Here is a 22,810-nt window from a genome sequence, read left to right on the forward strand (position 1 = left end):
TACATCCACACTTGAAACGTTTAATGCTTTCGGTTGGAGCAAATGATCAGGCAAATAGGGAACGTCATGTTTTACTGGCTGAAATCGAGTGCGGGGAACAGAATTACAGTATTCTCATCCAACAGTTCGTTTTACAGGAGGAGCAATATATTCCAGAGTGCAGGGTGGGGGGAAGAAGTTGTCAGAAACCCCTTATTTCAGCCTGTACAGAGAACATCCTCTAGCCAGAGAATGGAAGAGAGTGGAAATAACCACTCTGAATGATGCTCTTCCAGATTAGTGGATTTGCCCAGAAAAACGCAAGCAGTTTCTAAATGGGAAAGTAAGAGGGAAGGAATAGTCTGACACCCACTTTCCTCCAGATGCACGTGGTGCCGAGCCTTCTGTCCCATGAGAAACAGTGACAGGCGGGCATCCTCAGGAAGGAGTCTGGAGTGTTTGGTTGGGAAGCCTTCGATCATCAGGATAACCTGTGACGTTTATCATGTGCTTTTTTTTAAACTTTATTTATTTATTCATAGAGACACACAGAGAGAGAGAGAGGCAGAGATACAGGTAGAGGGAGAAGCAGGCTCCATGCAGAGAGCCTGACGTGGGACTTGATCCAGGGTCTCCAGGATCACGCCCTGGGCTACAGGCGGCGCTAAACCGCTGCGCCACCAGGGCTACCCCTATCACGTGCTTTCTGTGTGCTGGGCACTGGGTTGTGGACTCTACAGCTGCTCTCATTCGTCCCACTACAACCCAGTGAATGAGGTAGGCATATCCCCATTTTACAGATGAGGAAACTGAGGCACGGGGGAGTTAAGTCACCTGCTGGGGGTTACACAGCTAGTGAAAAGAAGGCTGGGGTTTGAACCCCGCCCCATCTAAAGTTTAAGACCCAAGCTCCTAAAACACAGTGCATGGGCAGGATCCTTTGGCTTGTGGGTTGTTTCTGTCCTGGTCACAACAGGTTAATGAACAAGATGGGGAAACACCAAGCCAAGGGGCTTCCAACCCTGAGGTCTAGGGAAATACAGAAGCCAGGAACTTGGCAGCCCTTCCTTGGATTTTTAATTTCACGCCTCCCAAAGGTAGGAAAGACCTATTGATTGATGGAGCTTCAGCTTAGACCCCAGAGACCTCCAGCAAGGGAGGGGGATGGCAGCAGATGCCGCCATGGCTATTTGCTGCTTCTGTGACCCAGCCTCCCTTGTCCTGGGGTGACCTGCTCTCTCCTATCCCACTGTTGTTTCTGGAAGAAATGGCAATCACAGGACCCACAGCCCCTTGGCCAATACATCTGTAGGAGCGACCTATCAACTCAAACAGGGCCAGTCAGAGCCTTCTGTGGGATTTGAGATGGAAAGAGAATTCTCTGAGCCTTAGAGATTGTGGTTGTAGGCTTGGGGCTGCTGGCAGCCACCTTTTCCACTGGGTGGAGGAGAGGATGAGACCAGTGTGAGAAGAGATACAGAGCCAAGGGGCCTGGGTGAGGTTGAGAGGATGAGCACACGAGCCTGGGGACACCACGCTCCTGGATCCAGCCATACTTGCAGCAAGAAAGCCCTTAGCCATCCCAATGGAAGTCCCTTCGTTGCCTAAGTCAGTTTGAGCTAGATCTTTCTTAAAGGAGAAAGAATGAGCTCTCAGGGGGAGAACTGAGAGAGTCTGAGGCTGGACTGTTCACAGCAGATACAAGTTCCAGTTGCCAAGCCATGTATAATCCCAAGTCAAGGAAAGGCTTCTCCATCCTTCCCTGGTGCTAGTCCTAGACAATTAATGCGATTAGTATGTGGGGAGTGCCAGGGCAGCTTACCCCAGAATGCTTCTAGGGCACACCTGGGTTTTAGAAAGCAAGCTAGAAACTCATCTAAAGACTGGTGAAAGTATCTCACAATCCTGACTGATAAATACCTGGTGACGTGGGGGCAATTCACTTGGAGAACGTCTCCAGGCTCCCCCTGTCTACCTCATGTGCACACACACCTCGATGCTGGATGCAGTTTTGGATTTTGTTCCTGTACCTGAGGAGCAAACAGGTGGATGAGACTCCCTCTCTGCAAGGAGAAAGATGTCTCTGACAAAATAACTCCTTCCCTCTGCTCCAGGTTTGGGGTGAGGTTGGTATGCAAGGAAGTCCTTGCTCTCCTTGCTCCATCACGCCGAGACTGCATGGAAGCATGAAGCCCATGGTTGTAAACCTACTCCTTGGGCAAGGCCCCGTAACTCTGGGTATTGACCAGAGATGACCTCAGCTGTAAGCAAGGCTATGAAAGAAGACTGACATTGAACCATCTGGCCCCACTTGGCACCTGGGGCTGCTACTGACAGAGCCATATCAGTGAGGTCCCTCCCAGCCAGATAATGTGACTGAGTGAGGTGGACTGGTTGATAGAGAGGTGAGGATTTGGGGTGGTCCCATCCAGGGACACAGTTGTATTGCCTTTACATGGCAAAAGTGGCCCCATTTTGTCAACAGTCCCAAATGCCTGAGGGAAGCCGGACAGCCTGATTTCTGTGTGAAATGCCCGTTTTTAAATCCTTCTATAGGCGGGACACCTGGGTGGCTCAGTCAGTTAAGCATCTGCAGTTGGCTCCAGTCATGATCCTGGGGTCCTGGGATCGAGCCCCACGTTGGGCTCCCTACTCAGCGGGGAGCCTGCTGCTCCCTCTCGCTCTGCCTCTACCTCTGCTTGTGCTTGCTCTCGCTCTCTCCCTCTGTTAAGTAAACAAAATATTTTTCAAAAATCTCTCTATAGGCATAAAACAAAAGCCAGATCAGACTGCAGGCTGCCAGTTAGTAACCTCTGACTTGTTGTGTTTTTGGAAGCCCAGGAAAGGAAAGAAGTATCCAAGGATACCCAAAAATCTGGAACTTAGGGAAAGTCTGTCAATATTGAAGCTGGTTCCAGGGGTCATATTTGCCCCGGGGTAGACACAACAGAGTCATAACCTCCTCCTCCCCACAGGGGAGTCCTGATGCCAGGACTGGATCCTGGATCCAGCCTTACCTGAAGCAAGGATTCCTAGACTGGCCAGTTACACGTACTCATGACTTGTTACCCTTTTGTGTGAGTCTCTGTGACGTACAACCAAAAAAGTCATAGTCAAACAGCTCCAAGGAAAGGAAAGGGCTTCCAGAGGAGTTTAAAGACAGCCAGAGCCACTTCGTCACTGCCTGGGCCTCTCTACCCTCCTCAAGTCAGCGGTGGTCAGGTTGACTTCCTAGCCAAGTGCTGGGAAAATGGATTTCCGGTCCAGGTGGGCTGCTCCCCACAGAAAGTGAAGCCTGTAACTCCTGTAAATGCTCATGATGCATGTCATGGGACACACATGTCTTGAGATACAGGACATCGTTAAGGAATCAGCTGTGAGCACAGTCATTTCTGCCTACCCAGAGTTCTTTCCCTCTTCTTTTTGTGGAGTACCCCAGTATTCCTAGAGGCAACCCCTTTATGCTTTGCAAACCAGTTCAGGTACAAGCATGTGGTCCAGGTGGGCCAATCGTTGAGACCCCATCCCCACATGGTGATGGGTCCAGATCGGACACAGGACCTGCTGGCCAATCAGTGTTCTCGGGTCTCCTGGAAACTGTCATTGGTGCAGTGTGGGATCCAGATGGGCTGATTAGACTCAACTCTGGGAGCTCGGATGGGACTTTGTGGGAGAGAGGTTCTCTTCTGCAGCTGAGCTGGTGGGAAAGGGGGAGCCTAACGGTGATGGGGCCCCCTGCATGGGGAGGGCCCCTGAGAAGGAGAGGAAAGCAGAGCCAGAGGTGGAGAGGGGATGCTGGGCCTGATGACATTCCTGAGCTCCCAGACCAAGCAGACCCACCTGCTCCTGGGCTTTTCCTTACAGGAAGCCCACAGGAGGTAATTCTGTCCTTGCATCCTCAAGAGTGCACGAGCTGGATCATTGCCATTGGTTCCAGATGCCCCAACTTAGTGTCCACTCCCTGGGCTGTAGCCCCCCACGGTCCCGGACCCCCTGGACACTCGCAGACGTGAGAGGCGAGCGGGCTGCCCCAAAGGGCTGCCCCACAGGGCTCAGTCCCAGCTATCTGGAGACCAGGGGGCTGCTGTGGGAGTGGCCCGAAGAGGAGGAGGTGGTGGCGCTGAGCTGGGAGAAGCCGCTGGTGCAGGATTCCAGGCTGGACATGGAGCCCCTGGGGAGGAAGAGCGTCGCACTCACATTACCTTCGGGTGGTGACGGAACCCTGGGGCCCTCACACAGCAGTGGAAAAGCTGGTGATGCTGCAGATGGGGCCCCAGGGCTCTTACCACAAGACTGGTAACCACCCCAGGCACAGAGGGCAAGTGCAGAGGGAAAAGCAAGTGAAGTTACGGTGAGAAACGAGGCTCCACCCATCCTCCTGCCCCAGCCCCTAAGATCCCAGCCTGCTACACACCTGCAGGGGCTCCCCTGAGCCGGGGATCTAGCATGGCCCAGAGGGTGCCCCACAGCCTGCCAGTCCCCAGCTCTATCCCTAGCCCCCCCACCCCCACACCTCCTTTCAGCTTCTCTGATACGCGCCTCCTGTTTTGGAATCTGTGCAGGTCTGCACCTGCTGCCAGAAGCACTTTCTCTCCTGACTGTTAACTTTGGTTAACTTCTACTCCAGACTTCAGAGCAGCGCTGTCCAGGAGAACCTTCTGCGAGCCCGGGCACATTCTACATCAGCTACGTTGGGGCTATTGGGCACACAAAATGTGGCCTGCGCAGCGGAGGAACTGATTTTTGGCTTTCATTTAGCTGTAACAGCTAAGTGTAATTGCTATGTGTGGCTAGTAGCTACCTGCTGGCCAGCGCAGCTTTAGGGGCCTGGCTACTGGGAGCCTGGTGTGGAAACCAGCACCGCCAGCACCCCCTGCAGCTTGTTAGAGCTGCAGAGTCTCCCCGGCCCCACAGCTGCAGGGTCTGCATTTTGACAACCACCTACTCCCCCGAGGCGATATGTGTGTAAGCCACCTAGGTCTCAACTCCAGTGTCACTTCCCAGGAACCCCTCCATATCTCCTGCCCATCCTGTGTCAAGCCCCTTGTCCTGTGCCCTGAAAACATGCTGTGCTGAAAATATAAAATATAAAACAAAAAAATATTTTGTTCACTTGACAGAGGGAGAGAGCGAGAGCAAGCATGATTGCTTGGCACCTCCTAGCTGTGTAACCTTGGGTGAGGACCCCAGGCTGGAATACCTTCATGGCATCCAGTACTGTTTTTGTTTTGTTTTAATTTTATTTTATTTTTTTAATTTACGATAGTCACACAGAGAGAGAGTGAGAGAGAGAGAGGCAGAGACATAGGCAGAGGGAGAAGCAGGCTCCATGCACCGGGAGCCCGACGTGGGATTCGATCCCGGGTCTCCAGGATCGCGCCCTGAGCCAAAGGCAGGTGCTAAACCGCTGCGCCACCCAGGGATCCCCAGTACTGTATTTTTTTGTTTTGTTTTGTTTTGTTTTGTTTTAAGATCTTATTTATTTATTCATGAGAGACACAGAGAGAGGCAGAGACCCAGGCAGAGGGAGAAGCAGGCTCCCTGCAGGGAGCCCAATGCGGAACTTGATCCTAGGACCCCGGGATCACGACCAGAGCCAAAGGCAAATGCTCAACCGCTGAGCCACCCAGGTGTCCCTACAGTACTGTTCATAATTACACACATGTGTCATGTGGTCTCCTGGTCCTTGATGGTAGACCTGTGTGTCTGGACCCCGGGGATCCAGCCTACTGCCTGCCTACTGGGGACAGCCAGGGACATGCCCTTGAACTGGTTCTCTGTGAGCTGTTGAAGGTCCGGGCAGCCAGGCTGGCCCACACTGACCAGTCCAGACAGGCTGGCCAGCAGCGTCTGGCCCACCCTTCAGCCTACCTGCCCTCCTGGAGGCAGCAACCCCCAGACCCTTGTGTCTACAGTGTCTGTCTCCTGCATTGGTGCCCAGTGGCCAAAACAAGCCGTTTACCGCTGGCCCAGTATCTCCCACACTGAGCTGCATGCGCCCTTAGGATACTTGGAGCTCCACCTGCATATGGATACAGATGTGACACCTGCCAGAGCCTCAATTTGACTCCATGGTAAAGAATACAAAGGCTTCTTTTTAGAGGGGTACTAACACAGGGGTGCCTGGGTGGCTCAGTTGGTTAGGTGTCTGACTCTGGATCTCGGCTCAGGTCTTGATCTCAGGGTCATGATTTCAAGCCCCATGTTGGGCATGGAGCCTACTTAAGGAAAAAAAAAAAGAAGAGAAAAATAAGGAAACTAACACAGATACTTCATGAAGCAGGATGCAAAATCATGTTTGTTTTTAAAAGATAAAATGTAAAGCCTTGAAGAAAATGCCTACTCCATCTCCTCACTCTCTGCTCCATTTTTGCTATCAAGTGCTCACTGTATACCTCAGTGAAGGGCAGGCTTCCCCCAACCATTTCATCCTGATGACAACCCCATGACGTAGGGGTTTCAGTGGTCCCCGTTTAACAGATGGGGAGGCTGAGGCTCAGACAGCTTAAGTGACTTGCCTAAGGTCACACAGCAACCAGGAGGTGCTGGAGGTCATAACCACAACACCTCCCTGCCTCTCTGAAAGCAACGCCTGGGGAGAGGTGTCTGCGAGACACTGTTCTGCAATGTTCTAGGATGGTCCAACCCTGTTTTATGGGTTTCTAGGAGTGAGAAGAGGTCCAAATAGGAGGGCCTTGGGCTCCCCTCCCCACCACGATCTATCTGGTATGTGGGGCTTCTGTCCAAAGCTTCATTTGAAGGGGAGGTTCTGTGGCTGGAGCAGCATTTGGACATAGTGTTTGATCCGATTGCTCACACATGTACTGAACCACTGGAGAATTTTAACAATCCCAGTGCTGGAGTCCTGCCTGGATAAGGTCAAAGGCGAGTAGGGGAGGTGAATCCAATGCCCCCAGCCCAGAAGGAAGGGGCTTCAGAAGTGCTGTGAGCCTGGCCTGGAGGGAAGTAGGGGGGCCCCTCCTGCCCAAGCTCCCTACTCCAGCCCCGCCTACCTGAAGTCCTCAGATGCCAGCACCTCGTAGTAGTAGAGGAGTTTGCACTTGGGACCGGGGCTATGCAGGGCCGTCAGGACGTCCTCCACACCCGGCAGGCTGCAGGCCACATTGCCAGGGGGGCTATGCATTTGCCACTGGAGCAAGTAGATGCCAGGCCACCGGGTCACATGGGAGCCCTGCAACACAGGAGCCCTGCCTGAGGCTCTGGTCCGCCTGGGGATGGGAGCCCCTTGCTAAACCAGTCCACCAGCAGGACTTCTTCCAGGGCTTCCCAAAGTCATCCTTGACCTCTCTGCTGTTACTCCTTATCTCTGGGGGCTGAGAGCCTCCCTCTGAATCTGGTGAGCGTGGAGGCCTGGGGTGAGGCTGTGGTTGCAGGACCACAAATACAGCTGGTTAAATGCGTGGATTTGGTGGGGCTTTTGTTCTGCTGCCCTGGGAGGGATTTGGGCAGGGAACTGGCAGGTTGGTTAGAGTTAGCTGAGGGCCTGGACAGTGAGACTGTGGGTGTTAGTTGTAAGAAAAGCAAGTTCAGGGAGGGCTGGGGGCGCTGGTGTGTGAGGTCAAGACAGCCTGCTGCCCAGGGACCTGTGGTGAGATCTGCTCACCAGAGCTTGTTGGCACACTGTGAGTGAGTGAGTGAGTGAGTGAGGCAGGTGTTAGAAGACTTGCAAGCTCTGGCCTCGTGGAGAATGTGAGTAGCAAGGGGGTTCATGTTCCAAGACTCATCTGAGTTCTGTCCCCAGACATGGAGCGTCTCTGCTGCATAGCTTCTGGAACTTACACATCAGAAATCACTGGGAGAGGGTGAGGGATGCAGAGTCTAGGCCTCGTGCCCAAAGGTTCTGAGTTACACTCCTGCATGGGGCCTGGCAATCTGCATCTTTGACAAGAGTCCAAGGGATTCTGGGGCTGGGGTTCTGGGGTCCCCAGAGTTCTGGATCTGCTCAGTCTTTTTCCCCGACTGTCCCACAGGGTCCCTGAGGTCAAAGGCCAGATCTAGTTCATCTAGTTTGGCGCTCCTGGAATAACTGGCACACAGTGAACACTCAATCCTGCGTGATGAATGACTAAATGAACAAAGGAATTCAAACCTGGATGCTCTCCCCTTCCCGGCAGACGAGAGGGGCCTCCACACGGCTATAATCCACACCTAGGACCCAGCCTTTGTCCGTCAGCTGCCCGCCAGCCCTGGCCCCAGGCTCCTGGGGGCCAGGCTTGGGCACCTGCTTGCTGTGATACAGGCTGAACACCACATCCCCTCTCAGGATGTCAAAGTCCCAGGTGATGACTGACTCCCCCTCCAGAATCTCCACTGCAACCTGCATGGGGAGGGGCACAGTCAGAGTCTGGTCTGGGATCCTACCTGGGGAGCTGGGATGGGAGGTCAGCTGCAGGAGGTACTGTGGGTACCCACCTGGGTCTCCAGTCCTCATTGTAGGGAAGATGGGCCACTGAGGCCCCAGCCTCCACTGTCTAAGAACAGCTCTGGGCAAATGGACCTGCCTCTGTCTGAAATGGCTGGGAGGTCCCACCTGTCACGGGGTGGGTGACCTACAGCCAAGGACTGACATGAGGGTACAGAAGGCCTGTCCATCTGTCATGCTCTGCATAGCCCAGTGCTTCACTGTGATCAGGCTGGGCGAGCTGTGGCTGCACCGCCCCTGTGCTTACATCCTTCCCCACTCCCATCCTGTCCCTTTGCTCCTTACAGGTTTTTCCTGAGCTCACCCTCAATGAGCCACTGGCACAAGAACCCTTGTCTCCGGCTCTGCTTCAGGGGACCCTGACCTAAGACAACACCCCAGCCCAGTGGCCCTCCAAGGCCAGGTCCCAGCACCTCATGGGGCGCCCCTCGGAGCACGCTGGCCGACTGGTAGGTCTCTCTCCACTGCCGTAGCTGGTCCGTGTGCTCCTGTTCCTCTTCCGTCAGATAGAGGGACTTGGGGACCAGCCCTCCTTCGGGGACATTACACTGAGAGACAAAGACAAACGTGGCAGGTCAGGATCCAGCCATGACCCTGAAACTGCAGGTGTAACAGCGACCCCTTAGTGAGTAGGGTACAGGGCTTCCATGACCTCATGTGCTCTCCAGAACCACATGTAGTCGGAGCTATTATTCTGTGCACAGAGAAGGAAAATGGAAGCTCAGAGAGGTCAGGCCACTTGCCTGAGGTCCCACAACAGCAAGTGGCTGAGCCCGGGCACAAACCCATGTTTATCAGGCCCCCCCAGTCTCTTATTACCATGCTGGTCTTACAGGCCCATTTGCTAAGCATAAATCACGTATGCGTATCTCAGCAAGTGGAGACAATGGGCAAGGTTGGCAGAAATTTCTGGGAAATGCCTTTTTTTTTTTTTACTCAGAAATCATGTAAGGTTGGAGTTTGGTGTTCTGTTACAGAAGGAAGAGGGGCCTGGCCTCCTGTAGCCAGATGAGAGATGACAGTTGTGACGCAAGGTCACCCATTCCTGTGTCATCTCACCCCCAGGGGGAGGCAGTAAAAGGGGTCTGTGGCTGCCCCTCCCTGAAGCAGTTGGCCGATCTTTCCACTCCGTGGGACTGTGGGTTGGGAATAAATCCCTTTGGGCACACCAGCTCCATGGTCCAGGCCACTGGGATGTTTGAGTCACTTCTCCTGGCAGCAGAGGGCGCAAAGTCAGCAGGTGAACTCTGACGGCTGCCTAGCAACACACTGAATGGGGAATAGCAAGGTAAACCTTTGACAGGCCTGGTCTCTGGGCTTCCAGAAACTTCCACGTGAATCACTGTGCCTGAAAGAATCAAGGTCAGGCCCCTCCTTTGGAGAGGACTCACCTCTCTTTGCAGCAGCTTCTTTTTAAAGATTTTAGTTATTTATTCCTGAGAGACACACAGAGAGAGGCAGAGACACAGGCAGAGGGAGAAGCAGGCTCCATGCAGGGAGCCCGATGCAGGACTCGATCCCAGGACCCCGGGATCACACCCTGAGCCAAAGGCAGAGACGCTCAACCGCTGAGCCACCCAAGTGTCCCTTTGCAGCAGCTTCTAAAACAAACCCTGCCCTCCCGAGAGAGAGAGAGAGAGAGAGAGAGAGAGAGAGAGAACGCATGGCCTCTCCAGGTCTCAGCCCCCCCAACGCCGGCCGGCCCCACTCCAGCCCCACCGGACCTCTGCAGCCCGGCCCAGCCATCTCTGCTCCTCCCAAGGCCACAGCCCAGGGCTTGCACCCGCACACTCACCACACAGTCTCCCCCAAGGAAGTCGGGGATCACGTCTCTGTCCAGGTAGTCCACGAGGCCTCCGGGGCCCTGGTAATTGCTGCCACTGTAGATGAGGAATTTCTGCCTGGTGTTCTCGTTGATAAAGGGGCTGATCTGAAGTGAGGGAGAGGAGACAGGATGGAAAGGCTTTGTTTGTTTTATATCGAGATGTCATTCACAGGACAACCATTTTATTATTTAAGTTTTCGTTTATTGAAGTAATGTCTACGCCCAACGCGGGGCTCGGACCCATGACCCACTCTCACCAGCGTCCAGAGCACCGGGAAGACACGAGGGGCTCGCACGATGAGCAACCGGCCCAGGGTCTCAGGGTAATTGTCCTCGACCACCTCGATCATGCGCAGCAGGGCCTTCACCCCTGGCCGCCACAGGTGCCGCATGTTGAGACCCTCCAAGTCCACCAGGCAGGTCCAGGAGCTGCAGCAGAGACAGGCCACTCACTGCGGCTTGCTCTGCCATTGCCCAGGGCCCCTGACCCCCTGGGCGGGGGGGGGACTCCGAGGCTGGCAGACAGGAATGGACAGGGAGGCTCAGGAAGCAGGGCTGGGAGTAGAGGGGCAGGAGCCATGGGACACTCTCGTGGATCCTACCACCCCTGACCCTTGGCTGGGGAGGCCCTGCGGTGAGGAGGTTCGGTGTGTGGCCTCTGAGGCTAGGCACCTGAATTCAGGTGTCACCTCCATCCCCGAGAGCTGGGTGACACGGGCAACTTCCTCATCAAGACAGTGGCCGTAACAGTAAGAGTCCCCATCTCAAGTAGTTGTTAGGGTTAAATGAGATAGTATGTATAAAGCTCTCTGTGGGGACAGGCCATAGCTCGCACTCGGAAAGCGGGTTTTGCTACCAGATGGTGAAAAGGGGGGTGCCTGGGTGGATCAGTGGTTTGGTGCCTGCCTTTGGCCCAGAGAATGATCCTGGAGTCCCAGGATCGAGTACCACTTCGAGCTCCCTGCATGGAGCCTGCTTCTCCCTCTGCCTGTGTCTCTGCCTCTCTCTCTGTCTCTCATGAATAAATAAATACAATCTTAAAAAAACAAACAAACAAACAAACAGATGGTGAGAAGGGGCCGACTGCGGGAGAAGCGCTGGCACGCATTCCCGAGCCTCAGGTGGCCTGGACTCAAATCCCAGCTCTGCCGCTTGCCTTGCGGCTTTGGCCAAGTTCCTGAACCTCCCTGCGCCTCCACGTTATTAATACTGATTCATTAGGGAAATGAGCGATATACTAGAGCGGCTAGTCCCCCCGCAGCCCCTTCCTCCAGCCCGCGCTGCGAGGAGTCCCTCGTGACACCCTGTCATCTGAGCCCTCTCCCGTGACCTCCACTTCTGATCAGGACCCTGAGTGGTCGACTTCCCCACCCCAACCAATGCATGTCCCCTTAGGAAAACTCCAAAAACAAAGGAACTGGGCAGCCCCAGTGGCTCAGCGGTTTAGCGCCGCCTTCAGCCCAGGGCCTGATCCTTGAGACCCAGGATCGAGTTCCGCATCCGGCTCCCTGCATGGAGCCTGCTTCTCCCTCTGCCTGTGTCTCTGCCTCTCTCTGTGTGTCTCTCACGAATAAATAAATAAATAATCTTAAAAAAAAAAAAAGGCAAAGGAACTTAATTTTCCCAAAGATCAGGCTGCTCTGGAATAAGAAGCTGCAGCCTCAGGACGCGCCTGGACTGGACAAGGACAACAGGAATCCGGGATTTCAGAAGCGCCCACTGCGGAGTGTTAACACGCGCATCTGTGGGGCCCTCAACGGTCGTTGTCCCTGATCCACACAGAACCCCCGGGACTGGTGATGTTGTCCCCACATGACAGATGAGCGAGCTACAGTTCAGGAAGCTTCAGTACACCGCAAGTGCTCATGTGGGAAACTGAGTTCCGGCAGAGGAGTGGGGGTTACTGGATGTGCAGAGACACCTGCGAGTCCACCTGCCTGGAAGACAGAGTCAAGGTGGTGCTTGGGGGTGGGGGGCGCAGAGCTGCCTCGGAAAGCAAGGTCCACGGGGCGATGTGGCACAGGGGATAACGTCCTGGAGCCCGAAGCGGACAGGAGCAGGTTCAAATCTCGGCGCTGCCACTTACCCACTTAGCAGCAGCCTTGGCTGAGCATCTGAGCCTCAGTCTCCCCACAGGAACAAGAACAGTCCCTGCCTCACAGGATCATTGTAAGAATTCAGTGAGGACCTTTCTGTAAAGTACCCAGCATGCTGGCCGGCCCAGCGTCTATGCCCAATAGACCTTTGCTGTTTTTACTATTTCAGGGGAATTGGCTCCTGGCGGGGGTTCTTGCCTGATAGGACGGCCAAACTGCTTTGTGTTCCCTTCACATCTCTTCTGTCCTTCCTCGTTAACAGAAAGAACCTGGAAAGCAGAGAATATGCTGGCAAACGTGCACTTGGCTGCTCCACCCACGGGCAGCCCTGGGATCCAGGGAGCGGGGGACCCCGACTCACATGCTTCAGCAGAGCCTCCTCCCCCACGGCCTTCATCAAGCCTTTGGTGTCCATATGGCCCAGGCGCAGGATATAGAGGGGGCGGCCGTCTTTGTAGGCGAGGAGGCCGAGCAAAGAGAAGGGACATTATTTCAGGGGTGCTGGTGAGAGGGCAGGCCCAAACCTCTCCTCAGAGAAGGCTCCTATGGCTCAGCCCACCCCTCCCGTCCACATATTTACGAATACGGATTTACATCGCAGAGGAAACTGGGTGAGGGGCGTGCAGCAACTCTCTACATGACCTTAGCCACTGTTCTGAAAACTTGTCCTAAAACTGAATGTTTATTTTAAAGCTTTTTTTTTTTTTTAAGATATGAACCATTTTATGAAGGAGTTTGGAGAGAGTGGATAATGTTGGCTCTTTGCTTGCTGTCAACTAAAGCAAATAGGAAAAAGAAGGAAGTATCTACTAATACAGTCGATTCTTATTATTCAGGGTAGTGATGTTTTGGGTTTTTTTTTTTAAACATTTTATTTGTTTGAGAGAAAGAGAGAGAGCACAAGCAAGGGGCAGGGAGAGGGAGAAGCTCAGCAGGGAGTCTGACACAGAGCTCGGTCCCAGGACCCCGGGATCATGACCTGAGCTGAAGGCAGATGCTTCACCGACTGACCCCCCCAGGCACCCCGATAGTGATTGTTTTCTAAAAGTTACCTAGAACACTGAATTTGGGGAATAATGATGCATCCCTTCAAAGGAAAAATATGGAGTAAGGTCTCTAAGAGCCTCTAGACATAACATTTTTGTCAACTGATCAATACATAACCTTGTCCTGTGTGTGTTTCTATTTAAGGACACCTTATGGAGTACATACATGTACTGTTGATTCATCAGCATCAAGCCAAAACAAAAAAAAGAAAACAAAGACAAAAAATCTATTGAACAAGCAGCACCACACTCAAGCCCAGATGAAGCTTAACTAACGCACACATTTCCTCCATGAGACACATCACAGCCTTCTTGTGCTTGGGAACACCAGCCAGCACTTCCACACTTCGCCTGGGGGCCATTCTAAAGAGCAAAATCACACACACACACACAACCACAAAAATGCAAAAAAAAAAAAAAAAAAGTAGTGGGGGCACCTGGATGGCTCAGTTGGTTAAGCGTCTGCCTTCAGCTCAGGTCATAATCTCGAGGATCTGGGATCCAGCGCCTCATCGGGCTCCCTGCTCAGCCAGGAGCCTGCTCCTCCCTCTGCCCCTGCCTGCCTCCCTCCCCTGCTTGTGTTCTTTCTCTCCTTCTGTCGAATAAATAAATAAAATCTTTAAAAAAAAACAAAGTAGTACTAAATGGACTTTAAAAAGGACTCTTGTTAACTTGTTAACATGTAAGAGCTGAAACAAAAAGGCAGAGGGACATCTTGTTCAATCACAGCTGGGGGACACGCAGGTCGGACAACTGATTTTTTACCACTCTGTCCACATTCGTAATTGATCGGAGAAGCACCCTGAGTATTGACTTGGGAGGGGGGGTTACAAATAAATTTTAGTGAGTAGGCAAATTCACAAATATGGAACCCATGAATAATGAGGAGTGACTGTATATTAAAATAAAGTGCTCCAACCGGCTCTTCAGGAGAGTCAAACACTCACCCTAATCAATAGATATGAATTTTTACATAAAGGGCATTGAAAAGCATAATGGGCGCCGGCGTGAAGGGCAGCTTAGTAAGAAACAAAGAGAAGTTATTTGTCGTGAGTTGAATAGCCTCCTCTGAAAGTTCATGTGCACCCAGAACCTCTGTATGTGACCGCATTTGGAAATAGTCTCCAGATGAAATTAGTTAAGGACCCTGAGATGAAATCCTACTGGATCAGTGGGGGCCTTAAATCCAGTGACCTGGGGTCTTCGTAAGAAGAGGAGAGGACACAGAGGGGCACCCAGACGGAAGCCATGTGAAGACAGGCAGAGATTGGGGTGCTGTGGCAACAAGCCAAGGAAGGCCTGGAGCCACCGGGACCTGGAGGAGGCGGACAGAGGTTCTCCCCTAGAGCACTGCAGGGAACGTGGCCCTGCCCACACCTTGATTTAGGGCTTCTGCCTCCAGAACTATGAGAAGATACATCTCTGTTGCCTCAAGCCACCCAGTTTGTGGTAATTTGCTATAGCAATCCCGGAGCACAAACACATACTCGTGCAGCCCTTAGGTGTGCGATCCCAGTGATCAAAAGCAAGGGTGGGCTAACGCTGCCACTGCGTGAGAAATGCCATTTTGAGCTCAGATGTCCATTCCAGCCCTACCTTCCTCATGGCTGAGTGAACCCCAAGGGCATCTCCAGATGCCCAGATGAGTCCAAGGGGAAAAAATACTAAGATGCCAACATGAAAAGTGGCCTCCAAAGCGCCTTTGGAAGTGACCAAAGTTTGCCTGTGCATTCTGTAGGTAAAGGGACGCACCTATGTCCTGGTAGTGCCAGCCGCCAGCATAGAATTCCTCCAGGAGGGCAGGGGGTCGCCAGGTCTGAAGGAGCAGATCCACCTGGTGCTGCTTTCGCCAGCTCAAGGACTGGCATAGCATCTCCCGGGCTTTATCCAGGTGGAAGTCCCGAGCCCGCAGGAACCGAAGGATGTGCTCATCTTTGGGAATCTAAGAGAAGGAGAAAGCCTGTGGAATGGTGTTCCCTAACCCAGCCCACAAAATTATGGAAAACGAGTCTCCTGTCTTATCTGCAAAATACTTACTGGGAGAAGGACCATACGGTTAACCACGATGCTGTCAAGGGTGAGCTGTGGTGAATATCTGTGAGTTTTGGCTGCCAGACGTTCCTCCCTTCTCACGTATCTCTTTTCTTTTGGGGGAGCTGCCTTTCCTCCCCACGCCCCAACACCAGTCCTGGTTTTACCCGGTGTGGCCACTCAGTATGTGTCCACTCCCATGGTCTCGGCGGTGGCACAACCCAATCAGAGCACTCAGACAATTTAAATCAGAAGAATGGATCCTGAACCCCTTGCTCTGCAGTGACAGAGGTGAGCCTGCAAGCTACCAGGGCAGCCACAGCTCCAAGCTCAACAGGGCAGGGAGTCTGACGGGGATGCAGCAGAGAACTAAACCGATACAAGAGCTCGGGAGTCCCGACTGTGTGTGAGTCCTGGTTCAGGACACCCCTGAGACAGGTTGCGTGGCCCCTTGTGCTAGACTCAATGACATCTCTTCAAAATTCACGTCCACTCAGAACCTCAGAATGGGACCTTATTTGGAAGTGAATCTATATTGATATAATTAGCTAAAATGAGGTCACGCTGGAGGTGGGCCCTCTACTCTAGGAGGGGAATTTGGATACACACACAGGATGCACAGAGAGAAGGCGGCCACGTGATGACGGAGCCAGGACTGGAGTGCCACATCGACAAGCCAAGGACCGATGGCAGCCACCAGGAGCCAGGAGGGAGGAGGCATGGCTCAGATTCTCCCTCAGAGCCTCCGGAAGGAACCAACCCTGCCCACGCCTTGATTTCAGACTCTGGCCTCCAGAACTGTGAGAATAAGTTTCTGTTGTTTTGAGCCACTCAGTTTGTAGCATTTTCTTTCAGCAGCCCTGGAAAATTAATACACCCCGCTCAACAGTTCCATGAGCCAATAAATATTCCTCTCTTTATTTCTTTGCCTTGACTCAAGCTGCATTCCTCTTTTTTTTTTTTTTTTTAAGATTTCATTTATTTACTCATGAAAAACAGAGAGAGAGGCAGAGAGACACAGGCAGAGGGAGAAGCAGGCTCTCTGCGGGGAGCCCGATGTGGGACTTGATCCCAGGGCCCCAGGATCACGCCCTGAGCCCAAGGCAGAGGCTCCACCACTGAGCCGCCCAGGTGCCCTCAAGCTGCGTTCCTACCACACGTAATGCAGAGTCTAACTGATACACCGAGGTGACAAGCTAAGACCCTGCCAACTCTCCTTCCTTCCCTCAGGCAAATATCAACAGGCAGGGAAACCCAGCCCCAATTAAAGCTCCTCTTTCCTGCTCATACTGAGCCAGACACAACTCTAGGCACCTTATGTGGACTGTCCCTTGTAATTCACTCCAGATGGCATGTGCTAGCATTATCCCCCTTTCACAGATGAGAAAACAGGGGGCAGACAGGTTAAATCACAGCCCAACATGAAACTACCTCCCTTGTCTGCCCCCCCGACCCCGCCCCGCCACAGCATGAGGAAAGAACTTCAAGCTCAAGTTCCTATTCAACAAAGGTGAAGGGCAAGTCCATGCTTGGGACCTACATGCACGATGAACATGCATGTTATGGGGCTTAGAGCCTGGAGCCACTTTTGGTTGTCACAAATGGGGGAGAAGAGCTCCTGGCATCTAGTGGTGGTGGCCAGGATGCTGCTCGGCACCCTACAGGGCACAGGACAGCCCCACCCCATAAAGAACTGTCCAGTTTCAAATGTCAACAGAGCAGAGGATGAGAAACCCCACGATCAGTGGTACGCACGGCGTGCATTATAGATACGTGAGACAATATATATAAAAAAAAGGCAAAATAGGGGAGCCGGGTGATGGGCACTTGAAGTAATGAGCTCTGGGTGTTGTATGCAACTGACGAAGCCTGAATTCTACCTCTGAAACTAATAACACAGTTATATGTTCATTTAATTGAATTTAAAGAGAAGAGAAGGCAAAATAGAAGTTTCCAGGATTGCTAATTACATCAGCTTATTTACCTGCCCCCTGCCCCCATGCCTGAGGTGAGTAGCCATCATTGGATGTGTTCTCTCATAGATCCCAGCTCTGCACCCACCTTGCCTTTGTGGGTCTCCTGCAACCAGCGCCGAAGCTGGATCAAGCAGCTCTCCTGCACAGGTGTGAGACGGCCCAGGTACCTCTCAATGTAGTCTGCATCCAGCTTGTCCCCTGCAGGAGAAGATGAGGAGTTCAGGACCAGAGGGCAACGCCACTCTCCTCACCAGGCGGTCTACCCTTTCTGGAACCCTCACCTTACTGGCCGCCTCGGATCTGAAACGTGGAGTACAGTGGCCCTTTCACCAAAGAGCAGCCGTGTGGGCTCCACATGCTCTGGTCTTGCTGACCCATTTCTGAGGTGATTCTGAAAACTCAGGGTGGGGCCAGCCCGGATCTCACTGAGGCAAGTGATTTGTCCTTTGACCCTTGGAAATCAAGGTAATTCCCATCCCCTGGAGCTGTCCTGCCCTCTGAAGATTATTAATGATATGTGTTCATGTTTCTAGACATGCATCATCTCAGTGAGCTCTCCCAACACCCCTGTGAGGCAAACACACTACTGTCCCCACTTCACAGAAGACAAAACTGAGGTCAAGAGAAATTAAGTTGCAAGTGAGTGCATGCGGTGCACCCAGCTTAAAAGAGATGGTATATAAATACGATTCCTTTTGCCTTCCCACTTCCCGGCCCCCTTGTGGGTCTGAGGCTTTTCTTAGACAGAGCCCTGACCCCAAAATACAGCCCGGGAGCTGCACAGAGCATTCCAAGTGTTCAGTTCCATCCTACACGATTGGGCTGTTTGGGGTCAGCGTGTGCAGGCATTCAGAGGCTAGGTTCCCACCTGAGGTCCCGGCACCCACTCTTAACTATTGGGGTGGCAGGTGCTGGTGTGGTGAGGCTCATAAGCATGTTAGCATCTCAGCAGTGGGCAGACGGCCCACAAAGAGCAGCCCCCATGGGCACAGCTCGTTTTTTGTGTGCACAATAAGAACATAAATGGAATGTGTGCACGTCCAGCAGCAGGACCCAGACCCAATGGTTCCCTCTAAAACAAACAAACAAAAAAAGTCCAGGCCTGGAGATCAGTAGGCATCTGGGTAAACAGAGGCAGGAGAGATGCTGGTGGGGTAGGGAGCATCCAGACCCCAAAACACCTCAGAGTGGTCAGAAGTGGACATGCTGGAAGACAGGAAGGGGGTATGGAGAGGATGAGGGAGAAAGCACGAGGGAGGCAGGAGATACCAGCCTCCTTCCGGCCTCTATGCAGCTGTGAAGGTCCCTTTCTCCTGAGCACAAAGGCACAGTGATCCACAGCAGGGCGGAAGGGGCATGACTCTGCCTCTTGCCAGCCTTCCTGAGCACCGGCCCTGCTGGTGGACAGAGCAGACGGAGAAGGAAGGACAAGCCTGATACAAAATGAGGGGGGCAGAGGGCATGACCACCCGGCAGTGTGCACAAGAAGGGGCAGAGTTTTAATTTTTAAAATATTTTAAAGTGCACGTACCACAGCAGCCAGCTAGTGCATGTAGTTGGTACAGAGTAAGTACTCGTTGAACGAATGAATTTTGTTCTCCCCAAACACTGCCCCTGATGTAGTAGTGGTTCCATGGCGTTGTCTCCAAGAAAGCCAAGCCCTACACTTCAGTGGCTCCAGAGGAAAAACCGAATCATCATGAGCACACATGCATATGGTTAAAACTGAATTCATGGGGTATGTATAGTTTTGTGTCCTAGGGTTGGTTTTTTATTTTTCTAATTTTAACATTAAACTGTGAGCATTTCCCATGTCAACTAAAATCTAAAATATGACAAAAGGCTAATTGCCTTCAATGCAAAGAGCTCTTACAAAGCAGTAAGAAATCAATGGGCAAATAGGAAAATAGACACAGTTCAAGAACAGAGATTCACAGAAAAGCAATACAGAGTCACTAAGCACAAGAAAATAATATTTGGCCCCACTCACCTACCAGTGGTCTCTTTTTGCTTTCAGTTTATTTTTAACAATTAATTTTTTTATTTGTGAGAGCAAACTCATGAGCAAGTGAGGCGGGTGGCGGTGCAGAGAGGCAGAGGGACATGACATGGGGCTCGATCCCAGGACCCTGAGATCATGACCTCAGCTGAAGGCAGACGCTTAACTGATTGAGCCACCCAGGCACCCGTCAGTTTAAAACATTTAATAATAGTCTTGTGGGGAGCTGGCATGGCGTCAGGAACAGACGCAGCTACATACCTTTGGTGGGAACACTGGTTAGTACAACCTCTTTGCAGGCCTAATTGGTAAATCTGCCAAAATTTCAGCTGCATATAATCTTTGACCCAGCAATTCTACTTTAAAAATTTTATGCTACATATATACTCATACAAATATAAAAACCTTAGGTACAAAGATATACATATTATTTATATTTTTAAAAAAATGAGAACCGGGGCACCTGGTTCTCAGGTGGCTCAGTTGGTTAAGCACCTGCCTTCAGCTCAGGTCATGATCTTAGGGTCCTGGGTTTGAGCCTCGGGTTGGGGAGCCTGCTTATCCCTCTCCCTCTGCTTTTCCTCCTGCTTATGCCTGTTCTCTCTCTCTCTCTAATAAATAAATAAATAAAATATTTTAAAAAATAAAAATAAAAAACCGAGGGCCTAAATGTCCATCAATGGAAGATTAGCTAAATTAACTGAAAATAACCAATAATCACTAAATGTTTATCAGTAAATAAGTTATGGTATCACCACACCATGAAATACTGCAAAGTGCTAAGACAAATGCAGTGATACAGAAAGCTGTTCAAGCAACATTGGTAAATGAAAATAAGCAAAACATCAAGTAGAATGTATAACATGCTCTCATTCATTCAACATAAACTGTACACATGTGCATGCCTGTATACACGTGTGTGTGTACATGTTACATACATATAGATGCCTAGATAGTTCAGGAAATACAAACACATGCCTCAAGGCAGAAGAAAGGAGTCTTATTTCCTAAATTTACATCTTCCAAGAAGTTTGAATTTTTTTTCTACCATCATTGTGCATTACTCATATAATTAAAAATAGTATTAAAACCAGAGAAAAGGGCAGCCCTCAGGCACCAGATCAGATCAATTCCTGATTTAGAAATAAACCAGTTCTGGCTCTTGGGCTGGAAAGAAGAGAGGATGAAGCAGCAGGAAAGGGAGGAAGCTGAGTCATTCCAGGTCCCAGACCCACTCCCAAGGGGATGCGTAGCAATTCTCCCCCCACAGAGTGAGCAAACCTTAAGGGGGCTTCCAGGGACTGGGTGGTTGGGGGTGGGGGTCAAGGACATGGACCCAGCCAGCTGGCCTGAGCCGCAGGGACCTACCGTCTGTAATGACTGTCTCAGGAGCAGGACCTGGGCCGCTGCTGCAGGGCCTGTCAGCCTCCAGGGAGCCAGGATCCCTCGGCCCAGCCTGGGAGCGGGCGTCCTCCTCGCGGACGGGGGCAGGTGTCCACCGGGGAATGTGAGAGGTGCCCTGGGAGATGAGCTCGTTCAGGTAATGCTCAATCACCTCCTTCCCCTGGAAGCCAGAGAGACCAGAGGCACATGAGCACCAGAGCAGGATAGTGGGGTAACCGCGTCAGCCTGGGAGTCACCCCCACCTGGCCGCAGTCCCAACCCTGACATGTGGCTATTGAGCAGTTGAAATGCTGCTGGTCTGAAGGGAGATGTGCTGTGTCAAATATGAGCTGCATTTCCAAGAGTTTATACAGAACAAAAAATGTAAAATAACTCATTAATAATTTTTCTGTGGATAACACATTGGATAAAATATCTTGCTAAAGTGAGTTTCACCTGTTTCATTATATGGAAAGTCTTCCATACTCAGTGATGGGCTGGAGATCTTTACACAGCAACCTTTTTAACCAGGAGAAAGCATCCCAGAAAGCCCTCCCTCTGTCCAGAGTTTATCACACAAGCCCCAGACATCAGGGAGCATCAGGATAATATTATGGTGCCTCCAATATGGGCTGAGTAGTTTCCACTTATCTTGTGTGTTATGGTCATTATTCGGACACCCATTCTATGGATGAGAAGACTGAGGCCAAGGAAGGTGAAGGATCGATCTTGCCCAATGTCACTTGGGTTGTCAGGTGACAAAGTGGGTTCTGAGCCAGGACAGCAGGCTCTGAGGTCTATGTACCTTCCTTCTGGTGACTGACGGAGCCCACCCCTTACCCTCTTGACGTTGGCTGTGTACTGCTTCATGGCAAGCTTCTCTAGGGCACTTTCGAAGCCAAAAAAGGACCGGATGTCGAGTGAGGCAGATTGCTCAAAGCACGTCCACTCTTCATTCTCAGGGTGGACCTGAAAGCCAGGCAGGGGTGATGACAAGGTCTCAGTGCAGGGGACGTCACGCCCTCCCCCAGGGGCTCTCTTGGTGATGTGGGCCTAGCCAGAGCATGCAACGGACAGCATCTCACAGCCTGGCAACACCGGAGGGTGGGGGCAGCGGCCCTGCTCAGAGAACAGTTCGAAGTGTTAGAAAACAAAGAGCCTTCTCTTGAAGGGACCAGAGAAAGTGGGTCTGGTATCTGCATGCCTCTCCCTTAAAAACTGTTATATAAATAAATATGTATATAAAAAAATAAAAAATTAAAAAATTGTATAATGATATATTTAAATGAGTAACATATTTGATATATAATTATATATAAGCAAGTTATGCATTAACTAGTATATATTTTAGATATATATTTTGAAGTACTTATTATATATATTTTTATATTATTATATATTATTATATTTATTTTTATTTATTATATTATGTTAATATATTTACTTTTATTTACATATACTATTTATTAAAATTAACATATATATAAGCAAGGACAAACTTGGTTGACACAGCTACTATGCAGACCCAGGGCTGTGTACTTCACAAACATGGGGGCAGAAGCATTACTGTGGGCAGAAGGAGTCTGTTAAATATGCAGATGCCTGAGCCAAATGGGTCCAGTGTGGAGCCTGGAAACCTGCAATTCCCAAGTAGCCTTGGTGATGCTGATTCAGCTACTGGCCAAACTCACTCTCAGAAATATTGCCCTAAAAGTGACTTATTAAAAAACTGCCACCCACACTTTCGTACAGGTAAACATCTGAACATCCTGGGCCCAGCTGCCAGAAGGCCCTAAGGGGAGCTGGACGTGTGGAAAGAAAAAGCAGTGGGCATTTACTGAACACCTGCTGTATATGAGGCACCATGCCAAGTGCTAGGGACCAGAATGTTGAACAAAGCAATGCTCCCCCTATGGAGGAGGCTTCCCCTGAAACATCTCTAATGCACCAGAGTTACGACGCTCGACTTAGCATCATGAAAACCACCACTCGAGATCTAGCACAGGCTAAGGGGGCTTTACCTACATTATCT

The 22,810-nt window shown here is 51.3% G+C and overlaps 1 protein-coding gene across 3 annotated transcripts in view; it reads right to left on the reverse strand.

Annotated features, from left to right (window-relative positions):
• SEC14L5 (SEC14 like lipid binding 5) overlaps positions 1 to 22,810 on the reverse strand; it is a 42,022-nt gene continuing 19,212 nt past the window's right edge. For all 3 annotated transcript variants that reach the window (XM_038540473.1, XM_038540471.1, XM_038540472.1), the window contains 12 exons: positions 21,619 to 21,747; positions 20,764 to 20,959; positions 17,482 to 17,594; positions 15,142 to 15,331; positions 12,705 to 12,793; positions 12,542 to 12,612; positions 10,505 to 10,676; positions 10,218 to 10,352; positions 8,836 to 8,970; positions 8,090 to 8,317; positions 6,993 to 7,171; positions 1 to 4,150 (listed from right to left, as the gene is read on the reverse strand). In XM_038540473.1, coding sequence (XP_038396401.1) covers positions 4,042 to 4,150; positions 6,993 to 7,171; positions 8,090 to 8,317; positions 8,836 to 8,970; positions 10,218 to 10,352; positions 10,505 to 10,676; positions 12,542 to 12,612; positions 12,705 to 12,793; positions 15,142 to 15,331; positions 17,482 to 17,594; positions 20,764 to 20,959; positions 21,619 to 21,747 — 1,746 coding nt within the window. In that variant the 3' untranslated portion in view covers positions 1 to 4,041. The remainder of the gene's footprint in view (positions 4,151 to 6,992; positions 7,172 to 8,089; positions 8,318 to 8,835; positions 8,971 to 10,217; positions 10,353 to 10,504; positions 10,677 to 12,541; positions 12,613 to 12,704; positions 12,794 to 15,141; positions 15,332 to 17,481; positions 17,595 to 20,763; positions 20,960 to 21,618; positions 21,748 to 22,810) is intronic.

Source organism: Canis lupus, chromosome 6 (assembly GCF_011100685.1).
Source record: "Canis lupus familiaris isolate Mischka breed German Shepherd chromosome 6, alternate assembly UU_Cfam_GSD_1.0, whole genome shotgun sequence".
In the NCBI taxonomy this organism is placed as follows: domain Eukaryota; kingdom Metazoa; phylum Chordata; class Mammalia; order Carnivora; family Canidae; genus Canis; species Canis lupus.